Source organism: Zea mays, chromosome 1, assembly GCF_902167145.1.
Source record: "Zea mays cultivar B73 chromosome 1, Zm-B73-REFERENCE-NAM-5.0, whole genome shotgun sequence".
In the NCBI taxonomy this organism is placed as follows: Eukaryota; Viridiplantae; Streptophyta; class Magnoliopsida; order Poales; family Poaceae; genus Zea; species Zea mays.
In genome coordinates this window covers 22,188,508-22,209,052 of record NC_050096.1, presented here as the reverse complement: position 1 = coordinate 22,209,052, position 20,545 = coordinate 22,188,508, and the positions used below count along the sequence as shown (strand labels likewise).

General features: G+C 51.8%; 1 protein-coding gene across 1 annotated transcript; it reads right to left on the bottom strand.

The window, feature by feature from the left end:
• Positions 1-545: 545 nt before the first annotated feature.
• On the bottom strand, positions 546-8,564 carry LOC103632187 (uncharacterized). Its single transcript, XM_020541101.1, has 4 exons — positions 8,379-8,564; positions 8,089-8,272; positions 1,305-1,344; positions 546-971 (listed from the first exon to the last, which is right to left on the bottom strand). Exons 1-4 carry the CDS (start codon positions 8,562-8,564, stop codon positions 893-895), a joined length of 489 nt encoding a protein of 162 aa, XP_020396690.1. The 3' UTR covers positions 546-892.
• Positions 8,565-20,545: the final 11,981 nt, after the last annotated feature.

The window sequence follows — 20,545 nt, the reverse complement described above, 5'->3', positions numbered from 1 at the left end:
ACACTATTCAAGTATGTTCATCATGCTGAATTTCCTGTTCAACACTTAGCTAAGTTGTTAGACCTTTAAATGTGTTGTTATCCAAATCACTAAAACCCACAAAAGAGATTAATGCACTTTCAGCTACATTATGCTCGAACCTAGATCTTGCGCCCTCCGCGCACACCCTCCAGTGCCCGGAACGCGCATAATAAATTTACTTGTAGTAGCCAGGTATGAAACACCGATACTATGATTATTTGTATCATGTAAGGTCGTCGGGCTTAGTTCACTTGTGTATAACTTTTTATATCATAAACATGTTATTTATAATTTCCTGGCCTAAATTGGTGCTGAATATGCCTACAGTTTCTAAGATAAATCCCTTCCTAATTCGAATATATGTTCACTCATGCACGTTTGTGAAAAAAACGATGAGCTCAAAAGAACCCGCTCAGGCTCAAAGCTAAACCATGTATTGAAAGGTGGAAATATCGGAACGGGTGGATCTTTGAAAACTTGTGGATCTTTGAAAACTTGGATCCAACAGTTCAGCACTGTAAAAATAAGTTCAGAAAAGAATTTCTTTTGATTATTTATAGAGCAAGAGGAAAATATGACACAGCGATACCAGAATGGCTGCATCAGAGTCACATTTAGTTATACAGAATGACTTAGATTCTTTCCATGAGTGAACATATATTCTCATATAAAGCTGTACACTTAGTTCTAGATATTTCTATGCCCAAAATACACAAAAAAACACAGTAGGGGTTCCCCTGCTGAATTCTCAAAAAGAAAACGTAGCTGCACCACCAAAGATCACCCGAATAACTGAAAAATCTCCATGCCAGCTAACGTATCTCCATCTCAACGGACAAGCACAAATAATTCTGACATTCGACCTCACACATTATATTGTTGTCATCTCTGCCCAACTTATTCCACCGGATCGACAGGTGTCCACACGATCGATATATAGTTTTGTCTCCCTGGATATATTAACAAGCGTACGTGTGCGTTAGTGGTGCATTATTAGTGGACTTGCTGGAGTAAAAAACAAAAAAAAGGAGTTGCACGGCCGCATCGTTTGGGAAAACTAAACCGATAATCATGAATTCTGTTAATTCGCCCAAATCGAATGATTGATCGTTAGATCCCCTACTTGGATATGATTGGCTACACGTTGCTCTCTCTAGCTGTCAAGCTAATCAGCGTGTTCCATGTCTATATTGCTTGATTTCTTTTCCAACTGAGCCATTGCTTGATTTTTAACCAACTTACATGCATGCGGAGAGCATGAAAATTTTGAACCAGATCTATACCTGTCCATTTTCGGAAAGTTCTTGAGCGCCTTTTCACCCCCTGCACAGAAAGTCCCAACAATTTTGATATCAGTTTGTGAAAGCGCCAAATCTAAGGAAACAAGCAAACTGGAATGCACAGGAAAAAACAGTTCGTAGATTTTCAAAGAGAGAAAAACATTAGTATGTACTCCGTACAAACTAAATACTATCGTCAAGTGCAGTGAAGTATTTATGCAATTTCCTTGTTGAAGCATAAAGTAAGACTTCAAAACATTAATCACTTATACATTCCATGGACACGACCGATATGGGAAATGGAGTCTGAGCTCAGGGTTCTTAGTTGGACAACGACAAGTCACTCATACTAACAGTTAACCGAAAACAAATGACAGAACACAGTAGATGCATGAAACCTCACGACTGGCTTGGTCAAATGTTCAGAGTTCCCTGTTTCAAAAGTTCAAAAGGCTAGAAGCCGCCGCTGCTATTCCTTCTGTATGAGGAGTTGAGGACATAATTGAACCACTAGCTATCTCAGACCTGTTGAGACACTGACCATTACCATCACCTCCCCGCTACACCCCTCTTGAGACTTGACCTTATGTCGTTTGTCATTTCAACAATATTAAACAATTCTATTTTTTGAATTAGGGCTTTGTAAGACACTACCTCCGTTCTCGAATATTTGTCGTCCGCTAGTTCATTTTTGAACTAAACCGTGACAAATAAAAAAGAACAAAGTGAGTAGTTGTTTAACTTATTGAACAAGATATCAAAAGAAACCAAACATGTCAGGATAATATTTTTGAGGCCACCATAAACATTTGCAGAATATTTGGGAAGATAGTTTAAGGCAAACACAAAATAGCATGCACAACAAATCCAATCAAGTAGCAACACATTATTTGTAGATCCATTAACTTAAATAGTGTTAGTATATGTATATAGTTTCTTTCTTGTATTGTATTTTCTCTAGAATTTAGGGCTCTCTCCGTAAACTTACCCTATGTACATTTGCCCTTTGGGCCCTATAAAATTTCCATTTTATATTTTTTCTGGATTTACTATGATTTTTCAAATAGACAATAAAATAAATACTTTCTTCGTTCCAAAATATAATTCGTTTTAGACTAATCATATGTTCATTAAGTAACATATGAATGTAGTTTGCATGTATATCTATATTCATTATCATTTGAACGAATGTGAACGGAAAAAAGTGGTTTCGAAATAATTACATTTTGGGACAATGGTAGTATAAAAGAAAAAATCATTTAGAGAAACAACTAGGAAGGTCACATGTTCAATTTTGAAAGATGGGTGAGGAGCGGTTGACAGTTTTTATATTTGAGGGGGAATGAATTTTGTGTTTTTCATTTACTCTTATCTACTTTAAAGCATTGTTTTGGTGATTAGATGCCCAGCACATATTGTTTTGGTTGATATGTGCTAAGTGTTAAAGAGATGCAAACCAAGAATCAAGGTATGACTCTAGCCTTAGTGAATTGTTTTTGGTACTAACATATTCCTCTCTAAGTTCTAGGAACCTTGTCAAATCAAATGAGATTGGATTGGAGAAGACTTGCACCATCCTTCGGTGCACCGGACACTGTCCGGTGCCCAGGCTGGCTCAGTCGTGAACTCACTGCTCTTGGGAACCGCCGAGGGCGCTGCAGATAAAATTCATCGGATTGTTTGGTGGTGCACCGGACTGTCCGGTGATCCAGCAGCGACCGCACCAACAGTCGGCAGCGCGATCAACGTGAGACGTGTGTCCAGAGCCAAGGGTCACTAGGCCACACCGGACTGTGCGGTGTGCACCGGCAATGTCCGGTGTGTCAAGGGGACCGAAGGCTCAACGGTCGGCTTCACCAAAATAGGAAACAAATCGTGCACTGTTCATGTCCGGTGGTGCACCGGACTGTCCGGTGTGCCAACCGATAGAAGGCAAGAACTGTCTACCTAATGGAGATCCAACGGCTCCTAGCTGCCTTGGGGATATAAAAGGGACCCCTAGGCGCATGGAGCACCACACTAAGCCTCCATTGAACATCCTAAGACGCCTACACTCTGCAAACATGCATCCTGATCATTGCCTTTGAGATTTGAGCACTTGTCGAGTTGTGAACTCTCTGCGGTGTGGTTGTGTGCTCGATTCTTGACTTGTGTGCGTGCCATTGCTGCGACTCTAGTTCTTGCGTGTGTTTCTTTCCCTCCCTTACTCTTGTGGTTTTTATTGTGATCAATATTGTAAGGGTGAGAGGCTCCAACTTGTGGAGATTCCTCACAAGGGAGACATCAACTATAAGGAAGAAAATCGTGGTATTCAAGTGGATCATTGGATCGCTTGAAAGGGGTTGAGTGCAACCCTCGTCCATTGGGACGCCACAACGTGGAAGTAGGCAAGTGTTCTATTTGGCTGAACCACGTTATAAAAATTATTGTGTCACTTGTTGCTATTCTTGTGCGATCTTCTACTCACTTGATAATTGCTCTAAGTTTAATACTCACTTTGTGAAGAGCAATTAAGTGAAGAAGTCACCTCTCTCTCGTGTCATAACACCTTGGTTTTATTTCACTAACATTTCTTAAACCAAATTTGTTTGTCTTATCTTTTATTATTTTTTATTAAATATGTTTTTAATTTCGGGCTCTAATATGATTTTTGAGCCAGAAATTAAATTTTGGGTCCGAAAATCAATTCTAGTTTTTTATAATTTCGGACCACCTGGAAGAAACCTTGCTAGTTTAAACAATTACGTGTCGCGCCGTGGGTCGAGATCCTGTAGGCTAGCCCGACAAGATCGTAATAATTAAGGGCCAGACCAGACAAAAAATTAAATGAGACGAGCCTTTTAGGGCTTGGGCCAGTCTTGGCCGAGTGGCCCTCTAGTGTACTATTAGTTGTCGTTTTGGACAAGATTTGAGTCAAACTTATAAATTTTTAACTACAAATAACTGTTTTATTATTTAGTATTGAAATCTAATGTTTATATATACTGATTTATTTTAAAATGTATTTTTAGAAAAGTATAAATGTATTAAGAGTTTATTTATATTTTTAAAAAATATTAGTTAAAGTTATATTTTGTAGACCGTGACGGTGTATTAAACGACACACCGGAGGGAGTATACCTATAGCTGCTATCATGTCTCAACCAATCACACGGTTGCTTCTTTCTTACAAGAAGCCTAGCACGCGAGTACGCCCGTCTACATATGGTTCATTTATCTGGCCCAAACGATCCCAATGGGAACCACCTCTGACCTTTCTCTGCCACGGCCGTCCCAAACCTGCGAGTCGTGACATTTTTGCCATTATAAAACACAGCACATTCGGCTTCGTCGAAACGGAGGAGTTGGGGAGGGATTCTACGATTTGGAAATCCACAGGTCGCGCAGCCCACGAAATAGACTTAAAATCATGATTAGCCGCTAAGGAGAACCACTAAGCCTCCTCTGTTCGATTGAGTCGCCGTCCGTCCACTCATCGTCAGTGCTGGTTGTCGTCGCACGCTGCTCGTGAGGGATACTCGTCGTGAGGTGTTCCGGTGAGCTCTCCCCTCTTTTTCCTCTCTTCTTCCTCCCCAATCTCCATTCGCCGTTCTCTGTTTGTGGATTTCGTCACCGGCACCGGCAGCGGATACCCATTCCGTGCGGCGCTCGGCTCCACGATTCGGCAAACAACATTCCCCATTCAAGGAATCTAGATCCCCATTCAGCATTCCCCATTCAACTCCACCACAATCCCTATTTCTTGCAGTCCTGCACGACCAGACCGTCTTGTCCATGGATGATTTAGCCCTGGACGACAACGCAGTCGAGGTCGACGAGACCTCTGACCTAGGTATGTCTCTTTGTTTTTATTGTGTATTTCTTTACCTTGCAAATTCATGATTTGTCCTAGCAAGTTTAACACAATCTGTACATTCATGCATGTACTAGTGCCAGTCATAGACTTGTCTTCCATATCCTTAGTTACATTGGAAAAAATGGACGGCAACATAGTAAGATGTGATTGCTCTATGTTTTGTAGTAAAGTCATCTCAGCTTTTGGCTATTTCATTGAGTTGAGCTCTGTTGTGTAGGACTATGAGAATGTACAAGAGAAATCTTTGTTTGATTAGGATTCTATGGTTCTCGGTGGTCTGTGGGAGGAGGAAGGGAGACATGATGTTCCTAGTAAGATGCGGATGTATTCTCAACTGGGACTTATTGAAGAAGACGAGGCTAAAGAAAATAGAAGAGATGAAGCCTTACGAGATGGTACAAGTAATATGGATCAATCAGATCATATTGATTCAGGAGACCACAATATAGACCAACCATGTGAAGACTACCTACCTGACGAGAAGAGAGTTAAGTATGATAAAATAAATCCCTCAATGCAACCAGGCAGTTTGTTTCCGAACATGAATGAATTTCGAATTGCTATGAGGTAGTATGCCATAAAGCATGAGTTTGAGCTTGGAATCGATGTTACTTCGACTACTAGATATGTTGGCTATTGCAAAGGTGGTGATTGCCCTTGGTGGATCTATGCACGGGAGGAAAAGAAAGGATTACCGACCATCGTGGTATGTTATTTACTTTTTTTTATTGGAATGATTATGTAATTTTGATTTGTTGGTTAATAAATTGTGAATCGACAATTTACAGGTTGCTGTCTTGCATGACGTGCATACTTGCACATCTAGTGGCAGGAGGAAGACAACAACACCAAGTAGTGGATGGGTTGCTTTTCACGCCAAGCCACTACTTATGAAGAAACCGCAAATGGGTGCTAAGGAGTTGCAAGATACACTACAAGGAGTTCATAATGTCACCATTGGTTACGACACTGTTTGGAATGGGAAGAAGAAGGCATTGAAAGAGTTGTTTGGTAGTTGGGAGGAGAGTTTCAAGCTACTTTTTTCTTGGAGGGAGGCAGTACTTGCTAAGGCGCTCGACAGTGTTATCGAGATTGATGTTGTTTTAGAGGATGGTAAGTACTATTTCAACCGTTTTTGTGCCCTTGGACCATGCATCTCGGGTTTTCGGGACGGTTGTAGACCTTACCTAAGTGTTCACTCGACTGCACTTAACGGAAGATGGAATGGACAACTTGCTTCAGCAACAGGTGTGGATGGACATAACTGGATGTTTCCTTTAGTGTTTGGCTTTTTGTAGTCTGAGACCGTTGAGAGCTGGACCTGGTTCATGACACAGCTGAAGAAGGCCGTTGGAGATCTTTCAGTACTCGCTATATGTTCGGACGCTCAGAAAGGCTTAATGCATGCAGTTACAGAGTGTTTCCCTAATGCTGAGAAGCGAGAGTGCTTCAGACATCTAATGGACAACTATGTTAAAAGCCACGCCAGTTCGGAGCACATGTATCCAGCAGCAAGGGCATATAGGAGGGAAGTTTTTTAGCACCATGTCAGCTAGGTTAGAAGTGTTACTAAGATTGCTGAGTATTTAGACCAACATCACAAATTTATTTGGTATAGGAGTGGTTTCGACCCATCGATTAAATGTGACTACATAAAAATAACATGGCAGAGGTCTTCAACAACTGGATAAAGGACCATAAGGACCTGCCTGTTTGTGACTTAGCTGACAAGATTAGAGAGATGATCGACCATGGAGTAGTTTCATAGGAGGAGAAGGATATGTGAAAGGCTCCAAGGCTTGATTTTGCCATCTGTTTTGTCTACATTGAATGCTCAGACAAGAGGATTGGGACACTTGACAATTGTTAAAAGTGACAACTACATGGCTGAAGTAAGAGACAACACAAATTGTATGTCAAAACATGTCGTTAAGGCAGAGTTGAGAGAATGTTCGTGTGAGGAGTGGCAGCACACAGGGAAACCTTGCCAACATGGTTTAGCACTCATTATTGCCCATGATCTAAGGAATGTTGGTATGGAGAACTTTGTTGACAACTATTATTCTATTGATAAATTTAGGAAAGCTTACTTGAGAAGGGTGCCACCAATTGAGGATCGTTCTTTTTGGCCAAGTGTTGATTTTTCATCTGAAGTTTGTGCACCTATGGCTAAAAGAAGAGTTGGACGACAAAGCAAAAATAGAATTAAAAGCTGTCTAGAAGGAGGAAGTGGGAAAAAGCTAAGGTCGTAGCTAATGAACAAGGCACAACAAAGCTAAAAAGACAGTATACTTGCCCAAATTGTGGGCAACTGGGACATCGCAAAACAAGTTACAAGTGCCCTTTAAATGGAACCAAAAAAGGTGTGTACCATTACTGCATCAGTTGTAAAATTAATATGTTATGTCTATTATATTATATTTATGTACCATTGTCTCGATCTCTGTAGGAAGAGGAAGCCACGGAAAATACGACGAAAAATTGGACACCGAAGGAGTTGTGAACTGCGACATCACAATCGATGGCACCAGATACTCCAGCTGGTCATGAAGAACCAATTGGTGATCTATAGGGATGGTAATCGGGCGGGTAGAACGCGGATATATGTTTCGCGTATCCATACCCGCGAAGTAAAACCCAATCCATACCCATACCCATTTACGCTCGTGGGTACGGATCTATATCCGTACCCGTACCCACCGAGTATCCGTTATCCAACGGATATCCGTTACCCGCCACGCCCACTAAAATTACAGCATCATTCTAGCGGAAATTTATCACAAATTAACATTCCAATAGCATTCCAATAATATTTTTAGCATCAAATAACAATTTCAACATTTCATACAAGTAATCTTTTCAAATCCATACAAGTAATCTGTCCAAAACTCTAAATCGAAACACTAATTCATTCAAGCTTGTTTAATTTACCAGAGAAGACTCGCGACTCGGTTGCTCGATGGTCGCTGCCCTCTGCTCGCTGCTTGGCTGCTCGGTGCTCGACGGTCCTCAGTGCTTGCTGCTCGCTGCTCGGCAGCCCTGCACCGTATTCTGAGGACGCCTGGTGGATGGCGGAAACTGGGTCAGCGCCTGATGGAGGTGGATGCCTGCAGCCCTGCACCGCAGACGGGCAGTTTGGGACTTTGGACTTGGGAGGGAGCTTGACCTTGGCAGCTAGGGTTAGAAACTGGGAGACAAGAGAGAGTGAGAGAGAGACTGACCGAGACTCTGAGACTCTGTACGTGAGCAGTCCTGGGCCACTTGGACTGCTGTCTGTTGGCCTTGCGGCCTTGCTGCTGAAAGTGCTGAGTCGCTGACGCAGACTCCGTCCGTGAAGCAGTGAACAAGCCCCAAGGAGGCTGGCCGCTGGGACCTAGGATGCGTCCACTGGATGTTTGGGTCCACATGTCATATGTTCATCGGGTGACGGATATGGATAGCAGATATCCATACCTGCGAAATTATTACCCGTGGATACTATATAGTATCCATACCCGTACCCGCGGATATGAAACTCCACTATATCCGTACCCAACAGGTAAATAACCACGGTTATTTACCCATATCCGTACCCACTGCCATCCCTAGTGATCTAGTGATAGGGACAAAAGATATTGCAGCTGCTAATGAAGATGCATAACTGAAAGGGAATTAGGCTTACACCTATATTCCTAATTGATTTTGGTGGTTGAATTGCCCATCACAAATAATTGGACTAACTAGTTTGCTCTAGTCTATAAGTTATACAGGTGCCAAAGGTTCACAAAAAGCCAATAAAAAGACCAAGAAAAGGGTTCAACAAAAAAGCAAGGGATAACCAGAGTGTGCCCTGGTCTGGCGCACCGGACTGTCCGGTGCACCACCGGACAGTGTCTGGTGCACTAGGGGACTCTAAGCTAAACTTCGCACCTTCGGGAATTCTCAGAGACGCTTCGCTATAATTCACCGGACTGTCCGGTGTACCACCAGACAGTGTCCGGTGCCCCAAGGGAGAGCAACTCTGAACTCGCCACCTTCGGATTTCCGCTCCGCTAAAATTCACCGGACATGTCCGGTGAGCCAGCGGAGCAACGGCTACTTTGCGCGCAACGGTCAACTGCAACGCATTAAATGTGTGCCTGCGCGCGCAGAGGTCAGAGCACGCGCGGGTGGCACACCGGACAGTCTACAGGACTTGTCCGGTGCGCCACCGGACAGCCAGGCGGGCCCACAAGACAGAGCTCCAACGGTCGAACCCTAACGACCGGGTGACGTGGCTGGCGCACCGGACACTGTCCGGTGCGCCCGTCGACAGCAGCCTTCACCAAACGGCTAGTTTGGTGGTTGGGGTTATAAATACCCCCAACCACCCCACATTCAAGTCATCCAAGTTTCCACCCTCCAACTACTTACAAGAGCTCTAGCATTCAATACGAGACACACCAAAGAGATTAAATCCTCTCCCAACTCCACACAAAGCGTTAGTGATTAGAGAGAGTGATTTGTTGTGTTCATTTGAGCTCTTGCGCTTGGATTGCTTCTTTCTTTCATTCTTTCTTGCGAACAACTCAATTATAACCAAGGCAAGAGACACCAATTGTGTGGTGGTCCTTGCAGGGAAGTTTGTTCCCGTTTGATTGAGAAGAAGAAGCTCACTCGGTCCGAGGGACCGTTTGAGAGAGGAAAAGGGTTGAAAGAGACCCGGTCTTTGTGACCACCTCAACGGGGAGTAGGTTTGCAAGAACCGAACCTCGGTAAAACAAATCCGTGTGTCACACTCTTTATTCGCTTGCGATTTGTTTTGCGCCCTCTCTCTCGGACTCATTATTATTTATAACGCTAACCCGGCTTGTAGTTGTGATTAACTTTGTAAATTTCAGTTTCGCCCTATTCACCCCCCTCTAGGCTACTTTCAATAACCATTTGGTGAACTAGTGACAAGGGTATCAGATACTGCAGCTGCTAATGAAGAACCATTTGGTGAACTAGTCACAAGGCCACAAGATCTTGCAGCTGCTAATGAAGCTCAACACACAACTGCTACTTCTCCACCTAGAAGTGTGAAATGGGTAGTCAAGAAAATTACCCCCAGAAAGAAACTGAAGAACTGTGTATGATGGTTGTTTGTATGATGGTTGTATGATGGCTGTTTGTATCTGTACTAGTTTCCCTAATAACTTGAAGCTGTATGATGGTTGTTTGTGTAATACAATTCAGTTTATTTGTGTGTAATACAGTTCAGTTTCTCAGTTTCTCAGATAGCAAAGCAGCACCATTTAATTGTGTGTAAAACCTGGCGTGAATGCTCCCAATGAACACATAGTTCAGACAATTTTCAGACCATAGTTCAAACACATAGTTACAGACTAACAAGCCTAATTTCAGACCAAAGTTCAGACCATGCCGTTCAGAAATTGTCCCAAGCACAAAGTTACAACACATAGTTCAAACACATAACCGACTAACAAGCCCAATTTAGACACTACAAGCACATAACCGACAAGCACAGTCTGCACAAACAAGCACAATACTTAGGACCGATTACAATTGTCTTGACAAAAGCTTACAATTATAATGCGAAAACACAAACCCCTACCCCTTGCTGACTCAAACAGTACTGTCGGGGACCATAATTAGGGGTACCCCCAAGACTCCTAAACTCGGTTGGTAAACACCACCAGCACAAAGCTGCAAAGGCCTGATGGGCGCAATACAGGACAAAACTCTATCCGCACAAGGGACACGATCTCACCTCGCCCGAGCCTAGCCTCGGGCAGAAACAGCAGACCCAGGCAAATTCACGCCTCGCCCGAGGGCCTCCTCAAGCAACGGGCGCACGTCCGACTCACCCGAGGCCCAGCTCGGGCAGGCTTCGCGGAGAAGCAACCTTGGCCAAGATTGCCTCGCCAACCGACGGTTCGCAGGAGCATTCAATGCAAGGATCGCCTGACACCTTATCCTGACGCGCGCTCTTCAGTCGACAGAGCCGAAGTGACCGCAGTCACTTTGCCCCTCCACTGGCTGACCTGACAGGAAAATAGTGCTGCCTGCGCTGCTCCGACTGCTGTGCCACCCGTCAAGGTGAGGCTGACAGCCGCCAAGTCCGGCCTCAGGCGCCATAGGAAGCTCCGCCTCGCCCGACCTAGGGCTCAGACTCAACCTCGACCTCGGACGACGGACTCCGCCTCGCCCGACCCCAGGGCTCGGACTCAACCTCGACCTCGGACGACGGTCTCCGCCTCGCCCGACCCCAGGGCTCGGACTCAACCTCGACCTCGGACGACGGTCTCCGCCTCGCCCGACCCCAGGGCTCGGACTCAACCTCGACCTCGGACGACGGTCTCCGCCTCGGCCGACCCCAGGGCTCGGACTCGACCTCTACCTCGGACGACGGACTCTGCCTCGCCTAACCCCAGGGCTCGGACTCAACCTCGACCTCGGACGACGGTCTCTGCCTCGCCCGACCCTAGGGCTCGGACTCAGCCTTGACCTCGGAGGAGCCTCCGCCTCGCCCGACCTTGGGCTCGAACCGACCACGCCGCAGGGGGGTACATCATTACCCTACCCCTAGCTAGCTCAGGCTACGGGGAACAAGACCGGCGTCCCATCTGGCTCGCCCTGGTAAACAAGTAATGATGGCACCCCGCGTGCTCCGTGACGACGGCGGTTCTCAGCCCCCTACGGAAGCAAGGAGACGTCCACAAGGACCAGACAGCTCCGACAGCTGTGCTCCTACAGGGCTCAAGTGCTCCTCTGACGACCACGACATCACATGAACAGGACGCCAAAACCTCTCCGACAGCCACGTCGGCATGTACATAGGACTCTGGCTTCCCTCTGCTAGACACGTTAGCACATTGCTACACCCCCCATTGTACACATGGGCCTTCTCCTTACATCTATAAAAGGAATGTCCAGGGCCCTCGTACGAAAGGTGGCCGCACGGGAGGACGGGCTGGCGCACAGGCTCTCTCTCTCTCTCTCCCTCGCGAACGCTTGTAACCCCCTACTGCAAGCGCATCTGCCCTGGGCGCAGGACAACACGAGGCCGCGGTTCCCCTAATTGTTTCCCCTTGTGCTCCGTCTCGCGCCGACCCATCTGGGCTGGGACACGCAGCGACAATTTACTCGTCGGTCCAGGGACCCCCCGGCGTCGAAACGCTGACAGTTGGTGCGCCAGGTAGGGGCCTGCTGCGTGTTGACGAACAGCATCCCGTCAAGCTCCAGATGGGTAGTCTCCATCAACCTCTCCAACCCGGGACACTGCTCCATTTTGGGAGTATTGAGTTCATGTCCCTCGACGGCAGCTACGACATGATACTCCTTCCTCCGCCGCGCGACAACGACAATGGCGGCCGTCAGCCCGCCCGCCGACGGCGGAATCGACGACGTCTTCCCCGCGTGATGGAAGAACAGCATCCGGGTCTGTCCCGTCACCTTTCCCGTCGACGGAGGAGGAGGCGGGGCAACCATGGCCAAGCAGGAGGCGGCACCTCGTCGGCTGTCGAGCGAGTCGACGGCGCCTGCGCCCCAGCGGGGGACACGTCGGGCGTTGACCTCCCGTCTGAGACGAAGACGAGCGTCGTTTCCCCGCAACACGCCAACCCCAAGCAGATGGACGACGCCAGCACGCTCGCGAAGAACTTGTTGGGTGTTAGCCTCGTACCTGAGATAACGGTGCAGTCTGTCCCCGACGCGACTTTGTCACCATCCGTCGATCAAGAGGTACTGTCCGTTTTTCATCCTGTGCCTTTTAGATTCAGCTTCGACCCACCAAGCGACCCCGCTTCGGTGGATGCTTTCATAAAGGCATATCCGAACCTTCCGGGGTATCATATGTGGTCAACCTGGGACTGACTGATGGCCATCTCGACCTACGGGCCCCCGGGTTCCGAGGAAGATGACGAGCCCGATTATGGTTGGGATTTCTCCGGGCTCGGTAACCCCAGTGCCATGCGGGACTTCATGACCGCATGTGACTACTGCCTCTCCGATTGCTCCGATGGTAGCCACAGCCTCGGTGACGAGGATTGTGGCCCAAGTCGCGAATGTTTCCACGTCGATCTAGGGGGTCTCAACGAAGGCAACCACCTTGGTATGCCGGAGGACGGCGATCCCCTAGGCATGCGCCTCGCGTTGACATCCTTCGGGAGCTAGCTGTGGTCCCAGTCCCTGTGGGGGTCAGGACGCACAGCTCGAGCAAATCCGCGAGATGCAGGCCAGGCTCGATGAGGAAGCAGGACAACTTGTGCCGCTCCGGCAGAACATCAGGCAGGAGTGGGCAGGCCGAGCTCCGGCCGGAGAAGCGCGTCATCTGGCCCAGGACGTCCAGCACTGCATCGCCGACAATGCCAGGGCAAGGCTGCCCCCAGCTTCCAGTGGGGTCGGCCAGAACCTGGCTGCAGCAGCAATACTACTCCGAGCGATGCCGGAACCATCCACCACCGAGGGGCGGCGTATCCAGGGAGAGCTCAAGAATCTCCTGGAGGATGTCGTGGTCTGACGGGCCGAAAGCTCTACCTCCCGAAGGCAAGGGTACCCCCCGGAGCATCGCGTCACGACTTCCCAATTCATGCGGGAAGCCTCGGTCCACACCGGGCGCACGCGGGACACAGCGCCTGCGGCCCCGGGACGCCTCGGCAACGAGCACCACCGCCGCGACCGTTGAGCCCACCTCGACGATAAGGTGCGCCGAGGCTACCACCCCAGGCGTGGGGGATGCTACGACAGCGGGGAGGATCGGAGCCCCTCGCCCGAACTGCTCGGTCCGCAAGCTTTCAGTCGGGCCATACGACGGGCGCCGTTCCCGACCCGGTTCCGAACCCCGACTACCATCACCAAGTACTCGGGGGAGACAAGGCCGGAACTGTGGCTCGTGGACTACCGGCTGGCCTGCCAGCTGGGTGGAATGGACGATGACAACCTCATCATCCGCAACCTCCCCCTGTTCCTCTCCGACGCCGCCCGAGCCTGGCTGGAGCATCTGCCTCCTGCGCAGATCTCCAACTGGGACGACCTGGTCAAAACCTTCGCCGGAAACTTCCAGGGCACATACGTGTGCCCTGGGAACTCCTGGGATCTCCGAAGCTGCCGCCAGCAGCCGGGAGAATCCCTGCGGAACTACATCCGGCGATTTTCGAAGCAGCGCACCGAGCTGCCCAACATCACCGACTCAGATGTCGTCGGCGCATTCCTCGCCGGTACCACTTGCCACGACCTGGTGAGCAAGCTGGGCCGCAAGACTCCCACCAGGGCGAGCGAGCTGATGGACATCGCCACCAAGTTCGCCTCTGGTCAGGAGGCGGTCGAGGCCATCTTCCGGAAGGACAAGCAGCCTCAGGGGCGCCAGCCGGAAGACGTCCCCGAGGCGTCCGCTCAGCGTGGCACCAAGAAGAAGGGCAAAAAGAAGTCGCAAGCGAAACGCGACGCCGCCGACGCAGACCTTGTCGCCGCCGCCGAGCACAGGAACCCTCGAAAGCCTCCTGGAGGCGCCAACCTGTTCGACAAGATGCTCAAGGAGTCGTGCCCCTATCGTCAGGGTCCCATCAAGCACACCCTTGAGGAGTGCGTCATGCTTCGGCGCTAATTCCACAAGGCCGGGCCACCGGCGGAAGGTGGCAGAGCCCACGACAACGACAAGAAGGAGGGCCACAAGGCAGAAGAGTTCCCCGAGATCCATGACTGCTTCATGATATACGATGGGCAGGTGGCGAACGCCTCGGCTCGGCACCGCAAGCAAGAGCGCCGGGAGGTCTGCTCGGTGAAGGTGGCGGCGCCAGTCTACCTAGACTGGTCCGACAAGCCCATCACCTTCGACCAGGGCGACCACCCCGACCGCGTGCCAAGCCCGGGAAAGTACCCGCTCGTTGTCGATCCCATCATCAGCAATGTCAGGCTTACCAAGGTCCTCATGGACGGAGGCAGCAGCCTCAACATCATCTACACCGAGACCCTCGGGCTCCTGCAGATCGATCTGTCCACGATCCGGGCCGGCGCGATGCCCTTTCACGGGATCATCCCCGGGAAACGCGTCCAACCCCTTGGGCAACTCGATCTGCCCGTCTGCTTCAGGACTCCCTCCAACTTCCAAAAGGAAACCCTCACGTTCGAGGTGGTCGGGTTCCGAGGAACCTACCACGCAGTGCTGGGGAGACCATGCTACGCCAAGTTCATGGCCGTCCCCAACTACACCTACCTCAAGCTCAAGATGTCGGGCCCCAACGGGGTCATCACCGTCGGCTCCACGTACCGACACGCGTACAAATGCGACATGGAGTGTGTGGAGTACGCCGAGGCCCTCGCCGAATCCGAGGCCCTCATCGCCGACCTGGAGAGCCTCTCCAAGGAGGTGCCAGATGCGAAGCGCCATGCCGGCAACTTCGAGCCAGCTGAGACGGTTAAGTCCGTCCCTCTCGACCCCAGCAACGACGCCTCCAAGCATGTCTGGATCGGCTCCGAGCTCGACCCCAAATAGGAAGCAGTGCTCGTCGACTTTCTCCGCGTGAACGCCGAGGTTTTTGCGTGGAGTCCCTCGGACATGCCTGGCATACCGAGGGATGTCGCCGAGCACTCGCTGGATATCTGAGCTGGAGCCCGACCCGTGAAGCAGCCTCTGTGCCGATTCGACGAAGAAAAGCGCAGAGCCATAGGCGAGGAGATCCACAAGCTGGTGGTCGCAGGGTTCATCAAGGAGGTATTCCAGACCGAATGGTTAGCGAACCCTGTGCTTGTGAAAAAGAAAGGTGGGAAATGGCGGATGTGTGTAGACTACACTAGTCTAAACAAAGCATGTCCGAAGGTTCCCTACCCTCTGCCTCGCATCGATCAAATCATGGATTCCACTGCTGGGTGTGAAACCCTGTCATTCCTTGATGCCTACTCAGGGTATCACCAAATCAGGATGAAAGAGTCCGACCAGCTCGCAACTTCTTTCATCACACCCTTTGGCATGTACTGCTATGTTACTATGTCGTTCGGTTTAAGGAACGCAGGTGCGACATACCAAAGGTGCATGAACCACGTGTTCGGAGAGCACATTGGTCGAACGGTCGAGGCTTGCGTCAATGACATCGTAGTCAAGATGAGGAAAGCCTCCGACCTCCTCTCTGACCTTGAAACGACATTCAAGTGTCTCAAGGCGAAAGGCGTAAAACTCAATCTCGAGAAGTGTGTCTTCGGAGTCCCCCGAGGCATGCTCCTGGGGTTCATCGTCTCCGAGCGGGGCATCGAGGCCAACCCGTAGAAAATCGCGGCCATCACCAACATGGGCCCCATCAAGGACTTGAAAGGAGTACAGAGGGTCATGGGATGCCTTGCGGCTCTGAGCCGTTTCATCTCACGCCTCGGCGAAAGAGGCCTACCTCTGTACCGCCTCTTAAGGAAGGCCGAGCGCTTCACTTGGACCCCCGAGGCCGAGGAAGCCCTCGGGAACTTAAAGGCGCTCCTTTCAAGTGCGCCCATCTTGGTGCCCCTCGCTGCGGGAGAAGCCCTCTTGATCTACGTAGCCGCAACCACTCAGCTGGTCAGCGTCGCGATCGTAGTCGAGAGACAAGAAGAAGGGCATGCATTGCTCGTCCAGAGGCCGGTCTACTTCATCAGTGAGGTACTGTCCGAGACCAAAATCTGCTACCCGCAAATTCAGAAGCTACTGTACGCGGTAATTCTGACGCGACGAAAGTTGCGACACTACTTCGAGTCTCATCCGGTGACTGTGGTGTCATCCTTCCCCCTGGGGGAGATCATCCAGTGCCGAGAGGCCTCGGGTAGGATTGCAAAGTGGGCGGTTGTCGGTGTTTCGAACCCGGGGGGTCCCTGGACCGACGAGTAAATTATCGCCGCGTGCCCCAGCCCAGACAGGTCGGCGCGAGACAGAGCGCAAAGGGGGGAGGCAGCCGGAGGGAGATGGGTGTGAGAGGTGGAATCTCGCGGCCTTCGTGTTTGTCCCGCGCCCAGGTCGGGTGCGCTTGCAGTAGGGGGTTACAAGCGTCCACGCGGGAGGGAGCGAGCGGCCTCACGCGAGCGCTGTCCTGTCCTTCTCCGTGCGGCCAACCCTCGTAAGAGGGCCCTGGTCCTTCCTTTTATAGGCGCAAGGAAAGGATCCAGGTGTACAATGGGGGTGTAGCAGCGTGCTAACGTGTCTAGCGGAGGAGAGCTAGCGCCCTAAGTACACGCCATCGTGGCAGCCGGAGAGGTTTTGGCACCCGGTTCGTGTGGTGTCGTGGTCGCCGGAGGAGCGCTGGAGCCCGGCGGAAGGACAACTGTCGGCGCTGTCGGGCCCTTGCTGATGTCCTCTTGCTTCCGTAAGGGGGCTGAGAGCCGCCGTCGTCATAGAGCGTGCGGGGCGCCATCATTACTTGTCTGGCAGAGCGAGCCAGATGGGACGCCGGTCTTGTTCCCCGTAGCCTGAGTCAGCTTGGGGCAGGGTAATGATGGCGCCTCCTGTTAACGTGGTCGGTCCGTGCCCTAGTTTGGGCGAGGTGGAGGCTCCTCCGAGGTCGAGGTCGAGTCTGTCTTCCAAGGTCGAGGTCGAGTCCGAGCCCCCGGGTCAGACGAGGCGTAGACCGTCGGCTGATGCCAGGGCTGAGTCCGAGCCCTGGGTTGGGCAAAGCGGAGTTCGTCGTCCTTCGGGGCTGAGCCCGAGTCCGAGCCCTGGGGTCGGGCGAAGCGGAGTTCATCGTCTTCCGGGGCTGAGCCCGAGTCCGAGCCCTGGGGTCGGGCGGAGCGGAGTTCATCGTCTTCCGGGGCTGAGCCCGAGTCCGAGCCCTGGGGTCGGGCGAAGCGGAGTTCGTCGTCTTCCGGGGCTGAGCCCGAGTCCGAGCCCTGGGGTCGGGTGGAGCGGAGTTCGTCGCCTACCGGGGCTGAGCCCGAGTCCGAGCCCTGGGGTCGGGCGAAGCGAAGTTTCCTATGGCGCCTGAGGCCGGACTTGGCTGCTGTCAGCCTCACTCTGTCGAGTGGCACAGCAGTCGGAGCGGCGCAGGCGGCGCTGTCTTCTTGTCAGACCGGTCAGTGGAGCGGCGAAGTGACTAGGTCACTTCGGCTCTGTCGACTGGAGGGCGTGCGTCAGGATAAAGGTGTCAGGCCACCTTTGCATTAAATGCCCCTGCGATTTGGTCGGTTGGCATGGCAATTTGGTCTAGGTTGCTTCTTGGCGAAGACTGGGCCTCGGGCGAGCCGAAGGTGTGTCAGTTGATGGAGGGGGGCCTCGAGCGAGACGTAGATCCTCCGGGGTCGGCTGCCCTTGCCCGAGGCTGGGCTCGGGCGAGGCGTGATCGCGTCCCTCGAATGGACCGATCCTTGACTTAATCGCACCCATCAGGCCTTTGCAGCTTTGTGCTGATGGGGGTTACCAGCTGAGATTTAGGAGCCTTGAGGGTACCCCTAATTATGGTCCCCGACAGTAGCCCCCGAGCCTCGAAGGGAGTGTTAATACTCGCTTGGAGGCTTTTGTCGCACTTTTTTGCAAGGGGACCGGCCTTTCTCGGTTGCGTTTTGCTTCGGTGGGTGCGTGCGAGCGCACCCGCCGGGTGTAGCCCCCGAGGCCTCGGAGGAGTGGTTTGACTCCTTCGAGGTCTTAATGCCTCGCGCAATGCTTCGGCTGGTCTGGTTGTTCCCTCATGCGAGCTGCCCGTAGCCCGAGTGCACGGTCGGGTCCCAAGTTCTCGGGCTGGTATGTTGACGCTGTCAACGGTTTGGCCGGAGCTGGGTTTGCGAGAGCAGCCCCCGAGCCTCTGCACAGGGCGAGAGGACGGTCAAGGACAGACTCGACTTTTTTACATACACCCCTGCGTCGCCTTTCCGCAAGGAGGAGGGGGGGAAAGCGCCATGTTGCCCTTGGAGGGCGCCGAACATGGTGTCTCCGGTGAGCTGCTGACGGGTAATCCGAGTGGGCGCCCATGCCCCATTTGTTAGGGGTCGGCTAGAGGCCCGGAGGCGCGCTCCAAAAGTACCTGCGGGTGATCTGCCGGACCCGGTCCCCTTTCGACGGGGTCCGAGGGCTCGATGCCTCCCTTTGATGGGATTCCGTTACAAGATCGTTCCCGCTGGTCTCAGAAATGTCCTAGGGTACCTCGGGAGCGTAGCCCGAGCCTTGGTTATGTATCGAACGTACCCAGGGTCATCCCTCGCTCTGTGTCTGAGGCGGCTGTGAACCCTTCGAGGGCTAGCCTACAAACCCCTGATCAGTAGTGGGCGCGGAGCCTGAGCGGCCTGAGGCGGCCGTTGAACCCTTCCGAGGGGCCGGCCTTCGAACCCCTGACCAGTAGTGGGCGCAGAACCCAAGCACTCAGAGGCGGCTGTTAAACCCCTCCGAGGGGCCAGCCTTTGAACCTCTGATCAGTAGGGAGGCTCGGGGCCTGTTTCCTTCACGGAGAAGGATCCTTTTCAGGGTATCCCCCTTTCCCGGTCCCTGTTGTAAGAGAGAGAAAGAGGAAAAGGAAAAGGATACAAAATCGAATGACGTGGCGTACCTTTTTTTGACGCAGTCATTATGGCGAAGGCGAAGCATCGCTTGCTTCTCCTGCCTAAGGCGTCGCCTGTCCCGCCGCGGAGTTAATGCGAGGGGCGAGTGGTTTGCGAGGCAGCCGTTGCGCGTGCGCGAGCCGTTCGAGGAATGGAACACGGGCGCGCCGTCTTCACGCCGTGAGAGAGGGTTCTCTCGCTGTCCCACGAGGTGACGTGAGCTTGGCCGACGACGTGACCGCTGCTCCTGCCCGCCTGCCACCGCCATTACTGTCGGTCCATTTTTGGTCGTATTGACCGTTGCGCCTGGCTGGCACTGTTGGGTCGTACGCAGGGTTGCCTCGGGTCGCGGTACTGGTTCCGCAGTCGAGGAGGCGTGGTAGTGCTGCGAGTGGCGGTGCAGTTGCTCGCACGTAGCAACTGGCGCGCCGGTTGCATGACGCGTGGGCCCGGGCCTCCATGCTAGGTGCGTTGGAAGTCGGAGGGGCGTGCCCACTTGGCGCGGTTGCATGCTGCCTGCACGGCTGTCCGCCCTTTCACCCGCTGGTCTGGGCGAAAGTGGAGGAATGCTTGTAACCGCTGGGCGGTTGCATGCACCGCGCGCGGTGGTTTGGCTTCTTCTGCCCTGGGCCAGTTTGCATGACACGTGGGACCCAGCCCCCGCACCGTAGGGGGAGGACCTTGGAGCGTGTTGGAGAAGACTCAGCCAACGACGGCTGGGGACGCAAGTAGGGAGAGTCGCCTTTAAAAGGAGGGTGACCCCTTGAAAGGCGACCATGTCTTCGCGCTCCCTTATGCACCGTGTCTTTCCGCCTTCCGAGCCCCCGGATGGGGGACACCCGCAATCCTTCCGCCTTGTCGTCGGAGGAACGCAACTTCGTGGAAGTTGGTACCTTTCATCCATCGTTCGGCTTCAAGGATTTTCATCATGCAGCCCGGCTGCACCCCCTCG

Coding starts and splice junctions, on each gene's coding strand:
- LOC103632187 (XM_020541101.1), bottom strand. CDS start 8,564: ATGTGGACCCAAACATCCAGTGGACGCATCCTAGGTCCCAGCGGCCAG. Junction 8,273..8,378: donor TACAGAGTCTCAGAGTCTCG/GTCAGTCTCTCT, acceptor TCTGCGGTGCAG/GGCTGCAGGCATCCACCTCC. Junction 1,345..8,088: donor CGAGTCGCGAGTCTTCTCTG/GTAAATTAAACA, acceptor CTTTCTGTGCAG/GGGGTGAAAAGGCGCTCAAG.